The 15,766-nt window shown below is 47.9% G+C and overlaps 1 protein-coding gene across 9 annotated transcripts in view; it reads right to left on the bottom strand.

Annotated features, from left to right (window-relative positions):
• The window catches only part of ADGRB2 (adhesion G protein-coupled receptor B2), a 143,371-nt gene that overhangs the window by 19,848 nt on the left and 107,757 nt on the right, over positions 1-15,766 (bottom strand). For all 9 annotated transcript variants that reach the window (XR_013538415.1, XM_072980381.2, XM_072980384.2 and 6 more), the window contains 3 exons: positions 11,235-11,361; positions 6,072-6,175; positions 4,717-4,819 (listed from right to left, as the gene is read on the bottom strand). Coding sequence is in view for 8 of the 9 variants with exons in the window: in XM_072980381.2 (XP_072836482.2) it covers positions 4,717-4,819; positions 6,072-6,175; positions 11,235-11,361 (334 nt within the window). In the remaining variant the exon portion in view is untranslated. The remainder of the gene's footprint in view (positions 1-4,716; positions 4,820-6,071; positions 6,176-11,234; positions 11,362-15,766) is intronic.

Genomic DNA, 15,766 nt, shown 5'->3' with positions numbered 1-15,766 from the left:
TCTAAGGACTGTGACAATAAACTGTACGGTGTGCATTTAAACTCCCAGATCGTAACCTTGATCTCTAGGCGCCAGCCACTGTTTATCCTCGTGCATATGCAATTTATTAAAATTAAGAGCACTCCTCCTGCACGCAGAGGTCAGGCGCAGCCTAATACACGGCGGCGTTCTGTGGCTTCAGAACCACGGAAGGGCTCCAGGTTCTCTCCTCTCAACCGAACGAAACCGGTTCGCAGGCCACGGCATCGTAAAGTGGCTGCTCAGCCCACTGGCCTCTTTCCCCCCCCCCACTCCAGCTTTAATCAGTCAATGGCTGTTTTAGGTTTAAGTGACATTATATCACAACGAGGTGGCAATAGAGGATGCTTGGCAGGGTTCCAGAGGCTGGGAAAAAAGAGCAGAGCCCAGCCGCTCTCTGTACGTACAGGGAACACACAGAAACAGAGAAGATAAATTGCCCTCTCCATCACTTTTGGAATGCACCTCACAGTATATCAGTGGGTCATGCCGACAGGCAAAGTCCAACCGATGTAGTCCAGACAAAGTCCAACCGGTGTAAAAACCACACACACACAATACACCCAACAACCCATTTCTGCAACACAGAACATGGGACGATCTATTACAAACCATGGCTAACCAGCTCCAAGCTTCATCTAAACCAGGCTCCCGCAGAGGAGCCCTGGTGCAAAGCCACTGGTAGAGGATCAAGCCTGGGAAAGCTACTTTTAAAAAAACTACATCTCCCAGAATTCCACCAAGAAAATATGACCAGGGGATTGGAAGCCACTTGCCAGAGGGAGCTCTCCTTTGACAACAAGGAAAAGCAAAACACAAGAAAGATAGCTAGGGAAAGCCAGGTCTTGTGATAAGCAGACCTCTGTTACCACTTGGGGGAGCACGTCTGCAAAAAACATGATAAGTGTGTCATCCAGTTTGACTCTGAGAGAGAAAATGGGAGCCCAAGGCTACGGGCTTATTCCTAGCCACTGTGCCATAATATTTCTGTTACAAGGGTTAGGAAGCTACCCCCAGTTCTGCCTTCAATGAAAGTCTAGTTCACTCAGCATGAATGAGTACATGGGCATGTCTCTGCTCTCTTTCTCTCACAGATGCACATGTGTCCAGGCTCACACTTACATTATCTGAAAATACCTAATCCTGATTAAAATCCAAATATACTGCTCGCTGACAAGCACGCCTCTTGGCAAAGAGACACAGACCGACAATGTGCACTTTAGTAATTATGTGACTTAGAATTTATACCCACTGCTGCTGGATATAAATTACTTTGGATATACAGCCCAGCTCACAAGAACAGACCTGTGCACAGCAGAGGCAGGAAACAGAACTACAGCTGTCCCAAAAGGAGGTTGCTTTTTCTATGCCACCATACTCTCAGGTGAAAGAGGTTTTGCAGGTTTTGCATGGACAAAACCTACAAAACCTTTGAAGAGCAATTGCAGTGGTCCGGCTGGAGCACCCTAACCCTTTGGTCATTAAAATCTAGACACACACACACACACACACACACACACCCTCTCTTTGCTCTCCTTGTGCCTTCAATATGCTTTCCAGGCTCATGGCGGCCCTGGGACATCAAGGGGAAATGCCACGGGGCAACAATCTATTATATACACGGCTGCTGTGGCAGTGATGGTGTGGGGGCCTGGGGGACCTGCACATGAGACGGAGGATGAAACAGCCTTTTCATCTTGGTGGTCGAAATTAATGCATTCGACTGGAGGTTTCACAGAGGATCGCTGGACTGCTAGCGGGAACGCAGGAACAAGAGCCTCCCAGCAAAACAGATCGACGGCTTCAAACGGGGACTATCCTGACTTCACACCTGTCAGATCTGGGCACAATGGAACTATTTTTTGCTTTGAGGGCATGAATCCAAGAAGACCATCCTACCCGCCAAGGAGATTTTATCGCCTTTCGTTCCTCCTCCTTCCAAACCCACTCAACCTGTTAGACCAAAAAAACCACACAACTAAAAAGGGAAGGAGGATCCAGCCTGTGCGATAACTCCATCAGCCATCTATAAAAGCCTGAGCATTGGGGGGAGGAATAATTCATACAGGGCTTCACTGGTTTGGGGAGGGTAACTCCAGGGATCCTGACTGAGGCCACAAAGACCTGTTGCTGCTGATGGGAAGTTGACAAGCAGAATCCTTACCAGAGTCCTTTAGGGAATCTGGGCGGGATCCTGCAATTTAGGGTGGACTCACATAAAAATAATAATCTTAGAATGGCAGAGCTGGAAGGGAACCTATGGGTCATCCAGTCCAGCCCCTGTCAACAAGGCTCAGTGGGGAATTGAACTCTCAACCTCTAGCTTTGCAGCCAGATGCTTTAAACCACTGTCGAGGCATATCCTGGCTCAGCTTTTCTGCAACTGCCCTATGGGAGCAGCTCCAGGGGCACCCAGCCGGTAAAAAGAGCTGCGGCCTCTGCTCTGGGTGAAAGCGGGTGAGCGGAAGGAGGACAGTAAGGAAGAGCAGCGAAGACGAAAAATGCTGGGAGAGAGGAAACCGAATCACACTTAGGAGACCTCGCTGAGAGCATCTTGCCTTAGACCAAGGACCGGGGTCTAAGGGCCAAGTCTGAGACCCAGTGTGGTGCAATGGACAGAGTTCTAGACCAGGACTCAAGAGATGTGGGAGCCAATCTCCACTCAACCTTCAAAACCTTGAACATCTCGCATATCTCAAAAAACCCATTGCTACTAATAAAGACCATGTGCCATCAAGTCAATTGTTTCCAGATAATACATAGAAGTGGTCCACAATTCCCTTCTTCTGTGGGTACCCTGGGATTACTGTGCAGCTTGCCCAAGGCCACCCAGGCTGGCTCTTTTCTCTGAAGGCCAAGTTGGGAATCCAACTTCCAACCTCTAGTTCTGCAGTCAGAGAGCTAAACCATGGAGCTATCCAACCAGTTCAAAAAACCCTACCAGAGACTCCATCAGCCAGAAGCAATCGGACAGCACATAACAATAATGACATGGGCTAATTTTGTTGTGTCTTGGGTCCCTTATCCTGCCCCCCCCCGGCCCAGATAAACAGTCAGTGAAAACAACCACCGGTTTGTTTTTGAACAGGGGTTTCTGTGTATGCCAAGCGAATTTCATCAGCAGCCACCCGCTCGAAAAGAAGCAAATTTGCTTCTTTAAACAGGCCTTTCCTATGTTTGATGCTTAAATTTGACATTGTGGTTTTTGTGGGTTACAGGGAGTGCTGTACAAATGGTTGCATGCTGGTTCCGTTTCCCACGCAAGAGCCTCTGAAAATCGGGTGTGGGGTGCGCGATGCCAGCCTCCTTTAACACTTTCACTTTCCTCACATCTGTGGCTTCCAGAGATGCATTGCTGCCTTGTAAGCTGCATCAGTACAGCCGTGCTTGTGCTAAACATATCAGGAAGCAAGGGTGCTTGGACTCTGAAATATTGTGGCTCAAGCATCTTCTCTTTCTCTCCGCGTCTCTTAGCCAGGAAAAGAAATTCCATCACACAACACGCCTTGCTGGTTTTCTGCTCTCCAATCTCTCTCCTCCTCCCCCCTTCCTCTTTCCCTCCTGGATGCACAGAGCTGCAGATAAGCAAATATTTCAATTTCCCCCATGCAGACAAGCACATGAGGACAGGCTTTTGCGCGCATTCGGTATGACTCATCTCCCGACAGCTGCTGCTTGGATCCTTTGCCCTCGGAGACATGGCCCCAGGGAGGGAAGAAGAGCCAGAGCTTGCTGGGAGCAGTCCTCAAATCCTGCAGAGACGGGAGCGTCCGAAGGGCCCTGCAGGGTCTAACCGAGGGCCTCTCGACTTCAGCAATTTGGTTTAGCTTTCTGCTGCATTGCCAGAAGCCTGTACCTTTCTCCTGAAGTATCTTACGTTTCCCCTGTAGACAAAGGAGGCCCTCAGGTGGGGTGGGGCTGTAGCAATCTTGCTTCCAGAGGCACCAGCCTGGCACCCCTGAGCAACAAGAGGTGGTGCTTCTGTAGGGTCTGGATGGAGCAAGACATTTTTAGTTGGGCATCTGCATTTGGATAGGGAAACCCAAGCCCTTTAAAGGCTCGATCCCCTCCTGCAGTCTCTGACCTCTGACCCCATTGGCAGGGGCTGATGGGAACTGGAGTGCAATCTCTAGTGGGCCTAGAAATGCAAGGACGTGGAAGGTCACCCTACCCCAAGGTAGACCTTTAGACTCTCTATCCATCCGTTTGTTCCATCAGAAATGCTGCGAACATTCGTGGTTTGTGAAAAATAGCCAAAACGTCCTTGCAGAGACATTTAAGGAAAAGATGATTGAAGGTGAACGATGGCAGGGTGCAAATGCATTGGCACCAACTAGAGGTGGGCACAAAATGAACCATAAACTAGCAAACAAACAAAAAAACACACAACCCAACAAATTGCGCTGGCACATGGTTCTTTCCACGACCCATTTTGAGGGTGGTGGTGGTTCCGTTTTGTCGAAGCAAAACGAAATGGCAAACGTTTTTTCCTCTTTGGCATTTGATTTGCTTTGACAAAAGGGGCTGAACCGGTTTGTTTTTTCCAGGTGTCCGCGTTGGTTTGTGGTTGGCCACAAGCTACGAATCCATCACAAGCCCCGGGTTTTCTGTCTCGTGCCCATTCAACCAATGCTCCCAAGACAGAAGCAAAACCATCGTAATCTCTGGACACGTTTGCAAGGAAATGACTTTTCTTACCTTGCTGAGCATCTGGGACTGTCCCACTAGGATCAACACATTGGAGGCCAAAATGGAGACGCAAAAGTTCAGGAGAATGATGGAGCGTTCCGACTTGATAAACCTGCAAAGCATAAACAGTGGAGGGGAAGTCTATTTTGAGAGATGGCTGGAGCTTCTCCCTAAATATTGGCGGGCTTGCATGGATTACAGAGTAAGAGAAGGTTAGCCTTGGACATGACCTCCAGAGTCATCAACTCCAACCTCACGTTGATACAGGAAATCTCGAGTTAGAGCACCCCTGCTAAATTGGCTATCCAACATCTGTTTTAAAAGGTCCATAATGAAGAGTCTAAAACTTCCCGAGGTAGCCCTTGCCACTGTGGAATGGCTCTTACTGTCAGGAAATGCTTCTTAATGTTTAATTGGAACTTTCTTTCCTGTAATTTGCACCTCTTTACTTCAGGTTCTGCCCTCTGGAGCCACAGAAAAACAACCATCTTCGCTTTCCTACATGGCAGTCCTTGAAATATTTCAAGATAACGATCACGCCAGTTTCCGCTTCTTCTCTCCCTCCGCTTAGGGAGACCCAGCTCTCTCAACCTTACCTCCTAGAAGTTGGCTTCCAGCTTCTTCACCGTTTTGCTTGGCTTCTTCTGGGCACTCTCCAGCGCAGTGAATATGCTTCTCAAGCTGTGCTGCTTAGCCTGTTTATGGCCTCCCAAAGGGAGGTATTTTTTCCAGGAGTTGATCCTCTAACTTTGTGGGTCTTCATAACCAGTTGCATGGATTTTTTCTCCTTGAACCAGGGTTCTCCATGGGGTTTTGATCCTATAACCACTCCCACTGGCACCCTGTGGCCCAACAGGCTGGGATGACACTTCACCGTACCTTTGGGGAATGAGGCACCACCCCGGATTGGACCATGGGCCACTTGTTGCCACACACATTTTCTTGCAGACTTTTAAATGTGGTGCAAGGTTCATTGGGTCATATAGAGAAGTACCCCCATGCCCACCCGCCCACAGTGCCCAAGGAAGGATCCCCCTATGAATAGCTTCCATTGCTATTTGGAAATGCACAAAAATGATCTTTTCACAATCACAATGGAAACATGGGCAAGAATGTGGGCTACTTCTTTCCTCCACTCTGTGTTGGGAAACAGACTATTTTTCAAAGAAATGGGATGAGCAATAGAAAAGGCTTGAATTTCCAATTTGTGCCAGATCTCATTGCATCTCACATATAGAGGGTCATCTCCCTCTCCTTCTCCCAATCGCTCCGTGCCCTTCATTACTTTTTGTCCAATGGCCATGTCGTTGGCCAAGGTCAACTTAACACTGCAGCATAGAAACCCATTTCTAGCCCTGACTTACCTCCAGAAGGCAGCGTAGATCACCAGTAACGTCAGCAAAGCCATACAAGAGACAGCGCAACCGATCATAAGCGGGACCGAGGGGGAACTACCAGAGTCCATGGCCTGCAACAGAGAGGAAGAGAGAAGACAGGATCAGCTGGAGAAGCAGGACTTCCAAGGAGGATCTTCTCCCCTTCAAAGGAAGAAGACCTAGCCACAGTCAGAAACTGACTAACAGAATTTCCTTTCATTCTGGAAGCGAGCAAATAAAGATCACCCAAACCACTAGAAGAAGAAGAAGAAGAAGAAGAAGAAGAAGAAGAAGAAGAAGAAGAAGAAGAAGAAGAAGAAGAAGAAGAAGAAGAAGAAGAAGAAGAAGAAGAAGAAGAAGAAGAAGAAGAAGAAGAAGAAGAAGAAGAAGAAGAAGAAGAAGAAGAAGAAGAAGAAGAAGAATGAGTTGAAGTCATGACTGGCCTACAAGCATCTTCCCACCGCACTCCATGAAAGCCGAATCCAGTTTTATCCCCTGACCCATTGAAATGATGGAGGATTTCCATTAATGTGGGTAAAACACATTAATGGAAATCCTCCTTCATTTCATTAAAACAAGTTTGATGCTTCTTATGAGTCTTCTCTAGTATTTACATCTAAGAGAGTGAGGCAAACATTTCATACAGGCCCACCCCAAGCTAGGATTCTGAATTTCGTACCACGCCAACTCTTAACTTCCTCGGCACGAGCCCTGAGAAAGTATAGCTTGGCCATGCCACAGGGACTTCTTCTAGTCTCTATCTCTCCTCCTGCTAGATCCCAAGATTTCATGCTCAGGGTGGAAAGGAGGAGGGAACCATTCCTAGGGATGTGGGACTCGCTGTCAAGTGGGACTTACATTGCACTGGTGACTCAACTTGTGTTTTCTTTTCAATGACTCAAACCCACCTCAGGGCTTAAAACCCACTCACACCCTCCATATTTTTTTTCTGGGGTGAGGGAAGCTTGTTTTTAATGGGGAAGCAGACTTGGGACTTGGGACCAAAGACTCCAATTCAAACTTGGGGCTTGTCAATATCCTTGGCTATTGCCTCAAAGGTGATGCTTCCGCCTGCATTACTTGGAACCTCAAAGTCTTTACATGGGCTGGAGGAGGTGGAAAAAAGCTCCAGGGCTTTTTAAGCAGCACTGTGGGCGGGCATGCGTTCCCTCTCCAAAAGGCAGTCCCTTCTCTAAGAAGCATATTGCCCTGATTTGGAGCCCCGGACACCCTGTTTTGCTTCCTGGGGCATTTCGGGGCCAGAGGGGAGTGGCAATGGGGGTGAGAGAATGAACCGCAGCTCCTTTGCATTCGTTGGGGTTGTTTCTCTATCTCCTTGCCAACAGGGCCTGCTTGTGGAATATCAATGATCTCGCCTGACTAAGGAAGCATGAAAGAGAGCAGGCGGTTGTGGGCAAAAGGGGGTGACTGGAGCTTCTTCTCTTGACCAGCCTTTGCCAGCAGCAGTTGCTAGACCAGGACACGGAAGCACGCCTCCTCAAGACGGTCCCCCATTTGCTTGGGGGCCGAGCTTTCCCTCCCCATCGCTCAGCTTATTATTAATGCCTTGAAGGCTCCTTAATAACCCTTGTAAATTTCAACAGCCCTAGCAGCCGGCGTGCCTGGGGTGGGCGAAAGAAACGCCGCAGAGAATAGATCTACATTATCTACTGCGGCACTTAAAGACTGTCTGGGAAAAATGGGAAGGAGTTCAGTAAGAGAAAATAGGAGGGCAGGAGCAATGCGAAGGCTGGGGGAAGAGGGAATGGGGGAGGTTGACACTGAGCGGGGGGGGGGGGGGGGGAAGAGAGCAGATACTGAGTGTGGGAGGTGAGGGGACAGAACAGCCCGGTCTTCAAAGAGCTAAAATGGGAACAGAGAGGGGGGGATCAAGTCTCGCTGGGTGTGATATCCTCAACTGCTGAAGCTCAAGGATGCGAAAAGAGCCACAGGGAAAGAAAGTTTGTCTGCAGTTGGAACATGCACAGAAACACTTCTGCTAGCTCCTATTTCATTATTCCTTCTCTTTCACTTCTGCAGAGTTGCATTAGGAGATGTTCTGCAATGTCCCTTGAAAACTCAGATTTGTGGGGCAACAGAGGCAGGAAAGAGGGGGCTGTGGAGAAAAAAGATAGCAACCTGAGGCGATTTGGGTAAAAGGGAATAACCAGGGATTGTGAAGAATTTCGGATGGCTTTCTTCCATCGCATATCGCCTTGCAAACTAAGGCCAGATGGATTCCCTATTTTTTAAAAAACTTACAGATGTCGTTACATACAGGGGAAAATCCAGCAAAGGAACTAAAGACAGCTCTGAAATAAAGTATATCACAATAATACTTTTGTCTCCATATTTATGCCTCTCCTTTCTTTGTCCATAATCAGCACCCTTTATGGAAGTTCATTACTAGAAGAGGCTGATGGGTTGTTTTGCCTACCTTGAAGGTTTGTTTGTTTCTTAATTTTTTAATGTCACTCATCTAGGGATGTGCCATTACTCTGGGAAAACTTACATAAATGTAAAACATAAAATATCCAGTCTGCCCACCCATCAATAGATAATGTAAAAACAAAAAAACCCCAAAAAATCAAAAAGAACCCCTGGCAGCCTGACAAAAACACAGATGTGGCACAGGCATAAAAAAAGCTATCATGAGGGAAGAATATCCCAAAAGGCATCTCTAAATAGCAAAATAGCAAAGTTTTTACTAGCTTCTGGAGTGCTAGTATGTGCGTGCTGGGTTTAGATGGTTGACGTTCGTTCCAGGGTTAAGGTGAACGCCATGGTGCATGCAGAGGGTTTGTGCACATGTTAGAGATGGGCTACCCTCTTACTAAGTTCCTCGTTCTCATCAACAGGACGAGATCCTGTCTCATCAGGATGCGGGCTTTGTTAAAGAGCGAGAGGAAGAGCTGGTTGGTCCCCCCCCCTCGAGGGCTCCGTCATTTGTCTCAAACGTCTCTCGCGTCTTGTCCTTTTGGAGAAGTAACGCAAGCACGGAAGCTCGGCTTGTTTGCCAAGAAATATGCAAACACCCCATCTCGTGCTTCAGATTCTGAAAACAGAGCAGCACTTTCCCAATTCCGGGCAATTTGTCGAATTACACAAAAGTCCAGATTTTTTTTCTCAAAATCGGCTCCCTTTCCCCCCCCCATACACAAAACCCCTTTCTCTCCAATGTTAGACCTCTCTTAGGTGTGCCAGAAAATGTCTTCCTCTCCTTGTCTCGGAAGGAGATGGCCACTCCATATCCTTGCCTAGGAGGACAAGGTGTGTAAGGACAGTGGAAAAGTTGGGTGGAAGAGAAAATTTCAGCCAGTAGAGCTTGCAGGCTTCTAATCCACCTCCTGAGGTGCCTTACACCTGATGTGACAAAGATACATCTCATGAGAACATCTCCTCCATGCTACTTTTTTTAAAAAAGAGCCCTGCCTCCTTCTCCGGTGGTCACTCTGTTGCGAACATGTCAATCTATACATGAGCCAAGCAAGGACAGACAAGCTAAAAAGAGACATGTCTGCATGGAAACAGAAAGGGAGAAAATTAAGAGCTGTTGACGTAGGATGTTCTAAGTGTTTGAGTGTTTAGCTATGGTAAGTATGGCTGAAAAGAGGCCATGGGCAGCTGAGACTTTCTGTGTTGGAGGCACCACTTCCCCCACCCACCCCAAAAAAACACACCCTCCCTGGATGTCTCTCTCTCTCTCTGGACCACACACTGCCCCGGAAAGAGGAAGGAATGAAGTAGGTCTCAAGAATCTGATTCCGACAAGCACTTAGTTAGCCTCAACCTTCGTTAGCTCCAATTCCCTGATGGCCTGACACACTTCTGGGCTTCAAAAAGGTGGTTAAAAATGCACATTTTGACAGAAGATGTGCATTAAAATACTCATGCCCGTTTGTGTGAGGAAAAGCATTAACTGTGCGTAGTCGATGCAAGTTGTTGTGTACATCTATATGAAGGAAAATTAAAGTAGGCGCAGGATGGAAGTGATTTTACGAGAAAACAGAAGTTAAAGAGATTCCATCAATGGACTTTACTTTTGCCATTCTAAGGATGCCGATAAAAAGACTACGGCTGCTTAACGCTTCACAACACCATCGGTTCCTTAGTATTTATGCATGAATTTTTAGACCTCCATCCAATATAATCTCAACAATCCTTAACAGCAGGGTATGGGATATTGGAATTTATTGTCCTCAATTTGCGTGCCGGGAAACTGAGGCCCGGAGGTGATGGCGCTGATGTGAGACTTGAACCCAGGACCTCATGCTTCACAGCTCCCACTTTTAAACCCAGACCCAGCTTTCAAGAGCAAACGGGAAAGCAATATAAGGAGGGATTCCAAGATTTGTGCAAATGTATAAAAAAGATAGTTCAGTGGTTTAGGTCTCTGTCTGCAGAGCCAGAGGTTGGCAGTTTGATTCCCCCACTGGGCCTCCTGGGAGAAGAGCCAGCTTGGGTGGCCTTGGGCCAGCTGTATGGCAACCCCCGAAAGAAGGGAAGGGTTAAACCACTTCTGAGAACACCATGCCCAGAAAAAACTATAACGGGTTTCTTTAAGTTAGAATTGACTTAATGGCATGCAGTTATTATTATAAAAAAACAACAGGGATACATACAAGACAGGGCACTTGGATACACTGCAAAGAACTAATCTCGCAACATTTCCTAGAACTAGGAGACCTTTGGGGCCAGGTTTCAGACCCCATAAGAAGCACAGACCTTGACAAGGAAACTTGCCCCCCCCCCTCAGTCCATCACATCTCTCGTCGCTCTTGCTTATGGATTCTCAAAGGGGAGCAGAGGCTCTATCTGGATACCTGATGCGGAAAACCCCAGCGACCTCCCAGCCTTCCCTGCTAAGTGGGATGAGGCACCCTCTGCAGGAAGTCCTCCCGTGCATGCCCCAGGTGAGCCCCGTGTTCCGGAGATGGCCATGCCCTTCTCAAGCCATGGGCTCCCCCAGGTAATGTCCCCACTTGACCATTGGCACCTTAACCTTGCCCAGTTCCTCTCTTCAGCCGTCCTTCCGGGCATCTCCAATCCGGTCGCCTTGCCCCACCCTGCCTCCTGGTTGGGCCACTTGGGCGGGCAGCAAAATGCCACCCTGCTCTCCCTGCCCGCCCGCCCCCCAGCCGGGACACTTACCAAGTCTTTGGGCAGCTGGGCAACCACGGCAAAGGTGGAGAGCTGGCTGCACAGGCACTTGGTGTGGGCGGAGAGGGTTTCCACCGTCCGGCAGCTGTCGGTGTCCCAGTTCCCGGCGCCAAGCTCCCTGGTGGATGGACCGGGAAGGCAGGCAAGGGGAGAGAGCCGGAGAGAGAACGAGAAGAGAGAGAGAGAGAAGAATCTCAGATCATCACATCCACCACCACACACTCGCAGGCAACCCACATGCTTTCAGCGCCCTGCCTGCGTTAACCCTTCGAAGGCCACGGCCCGACTCGTGGCATCGCGCTGGGCAAAAGGAGCCGTCTCCGGTTGTGTGCAATGCCCGGGTGTTTTTCTGAGCTGTTTGTTTCCTTCCCTGACCCAGTTGCCGGGGTGAAAAGTCCTTTCCCTCCCTCCTCTTCCCATCCTCAGGCGGAGAGCTGAGCCCAGGCCCCCCCTTTCTCCGCTCCTAGCATCGCCCTGTCTTGTTCCACAGACTCATCTCTCCCTGCTTGGGGGGGGGGGGGAGATACTGGGAGATGAGCAGGATCTGGCAGGTTGGGGGGGTTGGAGAGGGATCAAGCATCGATCAGATCTGAAGGTTGATGCCGAAAGGGGTTTCGGGTGGTGGGGGCAGACAGAGAAGGGTACTGTAGAAGGCCAAGCCTCCAGGGTTTCAAACAAGCTTGTTCTGCAACCAACCAGGGCTCGTAGGAGCGCTTGGGTGCTGCTTGTGTTTGGCTAGTCTTCATGGTAGTAAAAAAAAGCTACCCTCAGCAAATGATGATCCTGCACCATGAGCTTGGTGGATGCCTTACACACAGAAACAAACTCAGCGCTTCCCAGTTCAACAGAGTTCCTGACGGTAATAGAGGTTATGGCGAAACTACAGTGAAAAATAATGACAGAGCTATTTTATCTCCGTGTAAGGCTGGGTAACTTAGTGGTTTAGGAATCTGGATGCAGAGCCAGAGGTTGGGAGTTTGATTCCCCCACTGTGCTTCTTGGGAGAAGAGCCAGCCTGGGTAGCCTTGGGACAGCTGGACAGTTTCCAAGATGCCTCCAGAGGAAGAAAAGGGGGAACCTGGTGGGGCTCAACCTGGAAAACCCTGAAAAAGTGTCACCATAACTCAGAATTAACTGGATGGCACATGGTTATTATATTTATTTTTATTAAGGAATACTCACTTTTTTTTTTTAAATGTTCTTATCAATTTAGGCTGGATCAACTTGACCAGACACCTCCCTGAGGCATTTTCATGCCCTAAGAGATTTCCCATCACCAGAAAAGTGCAGGAGATGGACTTTTCCCCCCCTCCTCAAGGCCTCTGGAATTTGTACAAACATCTCTTAAAAGCAAATGTGGTCCACATTTTGTGTAATTTATAATTCTCCCCCCTCAGTTTTTTGTATTTTGCTGGCTGAGGAATTCAAGTCTGGATGTGGTTGGGGGAAGAATAGTTCCATGCTCTGAGGTAACAAATCCACATGGGGATACCACCCTGAGTCTTGCTCAGAATTTAGAAGTATTACCTTTGGGGATTACAATTCCCACAATCCCCCAGCACTTGGGGATTCTGGGAGTTGTAGTCCAAACACCTAATGCATCTAAGCTCTGGTCCTAATTAGTGAGCTGTATCCTCCCTCTGACGATGATTACTTCCTGGGCCCCAGAACAGGACCGGTGTTTGGGAAGGAGAGATGGAGATGGATAAAATAGATATATGTTACATCACTCCTGTGCTTGTCAGGGGTGAGTGCTGATGGAAATGGAGTCAAAATGGGTCCGCTGAGAAATGAGTGGGAGGTATTTTGCATGGTTGGAAGAAGCTGAGGTTTTTAAAAGTACAAAACATCTCAAGAGACAGAGGGGGGTGCAAAATGAGAAAGAACTATATGTGTTCTGTAGGCATGGAATATTGAGTGTTAGGAAGAATAAGAGCTCCGGAGGAGGACCGAGGAAAATAGAACAAAGTATTCTGAAGAAGAGCAGAACTGCATCTAGAACTGCCAAAGTTAGGACCTATTGTGTCCAGGGGTGAGCAAGGCCATCGCTTTACCTGCTGTGAACTGGGGGCTGGGACTGGCCACAACATCTGGAAGCCACAGCTTGAAATGTAAAGATGTCCCTCACTGTCCAAAGGTGGAGCGTGGTTGTACGCCAAGAATGGGAACTATATGGCCTGTAGATCAGATGTCAGCCCAGGTCTTGCTAGCATCATAGAATCATGAGTTCTATAAGGCAATTGAAGCCAACCCCCTTGGTCAAGTCAAAGCAGACCCGACAGATGGCTTGTCCAATTTTCTCTTGAAGGCCTCCACCACCTCCCAAAGTTGACTGGTTCCATCATCGTACTGCTCTAACAGTTAAGAAGTTTTTCTCTCTCTTGATATTCAGCCTGAATCTGCCTTCCTGTAGCTTGAGCCCATCCTCGGACAACTGAGAACAGATTGTGCCCCTCCTCTGCATGACTACCGTTCGTGGATTTGAAAAGTGCTATCCTATCTCCCCCTCCCCTTTCTGTGTTCTGTGTCTTCTAGTTCTCCCAGGCTCTATTCACCACCATTCCCCCACCTCCCCACCAAAAAAAAAGGTTTTATGGAGAATCCTAGCCCTGGGAGAGACCAGGGGGCATGATTTTCGTTTATAGCAAAGGAGAGCAAGGGAATGAGACACCACTACTGAGGATTCTCTACCTGGAAAGCCCTGGAAAAGGGTTGCCATATGTCAGAATCAACTTGACAGAACATGATTATTTTATTATTATGTCTTAGTTGCAGGCAACAAACCATCTAATCTATAATACACTGGTTTTGCTGGTGAGATCCTCTTATTCTCTAGCTTGCCCAATACTGGCATACGGCCCCTGAGATCGTCTGCAAAATTGAATTCTGGGCATTGAAGGGGTTGGAGGGAAGGAGAGATCTCACTCTTGAAGTAGAGCAGGATGCTGTTTCAATCGTACATTTCTGATTCAACCAAAATGACCAGCCGAGGGGGCTCTAGAAGGACTTGGAGATGATAACACGGAAATAGAAATGTAATTTACAGCCTCCTGTGCTCCTAGCTGTTTTCAGGGCCTGCCGCATTCAGAATTTAGCTTTTCTCCTTTTCAGTTTGAGGCAGAGTATGCCTGGCCTTCGCCCGCTTGCTTTGTCCTCACAACCCTGCGAGGTGGATCAGAGAGAGAGAAAGTGTTGTGACTTAGTTGGAATTTGAACCTGTTCTCTCAAAATCTGGCCAGCTTTCTTAACTGCCCATCTTTCACTCCCATACATGATGATCGGGAACATGAGTGTGTGGATTATTTTGGTCTTGGACTCCAGTCGCACACATCCTTATACTTGACCACTTTTCTAATTGCTTCATTGCTCCTCTTCTGAGAAATCAGAAGAAGACCGAGAAGCCAGATTTAGGCTCCATATCAGGGAAAACTTCTTAACTGTTAGAGCAGCACAACAATGGCCTCAGGCAGTGGTGAGTGCTCCGATACTGGAGGCATTCAAGAGAAAATGGGCCACCCTCTGTCAGATCTACAGTGGTGCCCCGCATAACGAGCAATTCATTTAACGACGAATCCGCATAGCGATGTGTGTTTTTTTGCGATCACATAACGATGTTTTAAATAGTAAAAAATCGCTTTGCGATGATGGGTAAGCTGTTTTGCTTACCGATTATCATATAGCAATCTTTTTAGAACAGCTGATCGGCGGTTCCAAAATGGCCGCCGGGTAAATAAAATGGCCGCCGGAAGTGTTTTCGCGCCCTTTCCTCGCTTACCGGGCAGCGAAAATGGCGGCCGCATGGAGGATTTTTGCAGAACTGTGAGTTTTTCCCCCATAGGAATGCATTAAATGTGTTTTAATGCGTTCCTATGGGCTTTTTTGCCCCGCATAGCGATGAATCCATATAGCGACGTTTTTTTTGGAACGGATTATCGTTGCTATGCGGGGCACCACTGTACTTTGATCTGGATTCGTGCCTTGAGCAGTGGGTTGGACTGGATGACCTTAGAGGACCCCTTCCAACTTTATTATTCTGTGATTCTACGGCATGCAGATCAGTCCAGAGTGTGGAAATCCCTTTGATAGGAAGGGAGACCACGCATCAAAGCAAGTCGAAGTGCTTACTCATTTTGCATCACAAGCAACCCAGGCCCAGATCAAAGGGCTTCTAAAGGGTTACCTGTCGCAGGAACAAATCTATCATTTGCGGAAGATAAGACGGGTGTCAGGAGAATGTTTCACCGATCGCTTTGAAACTCACAATCAGGCTGACAGAGCTTTGCTGAAAGAGACTAAGACCTCTCTAATCTAACTGCACAGCAGAGATGAACGTAAGAGCTCCTTTAGGCAAAAAAATTGAAATAAAATAAAAATAAAAGGTGAAGAAAACTGCCCAGTGAATGATTTGTGGCCTCATGTAGCAGGAGAAAGAGAGGGTGTCGATCTGATCCCTTCCTGAAGAGATGCTTGCTCTTTTTGTTAGCAACAGCAAGTAAGAAGGGGGTCAAGGTAGCAAATAAAAG

The sequence above is a fragment of the Pogona vitticeps genome, chromosome 9 (assembly GCF_051106095.1).
Source record: "Pogona vitticeps strain Pit_001003342236 chromosome 9, PviZW2.1, whole genome shotgun sequence".
Taxonomy (NCBI): Eukaryota; Metazoa; Chordata; class Lepidosauria; order Squamata; family Agamidae; genus Pogona; species Pogona vitticeps.
Note: the sequence above shows the minus strand (reverse complement) of the source record. Positions and strands in the feature narration are given on the sequence as shown.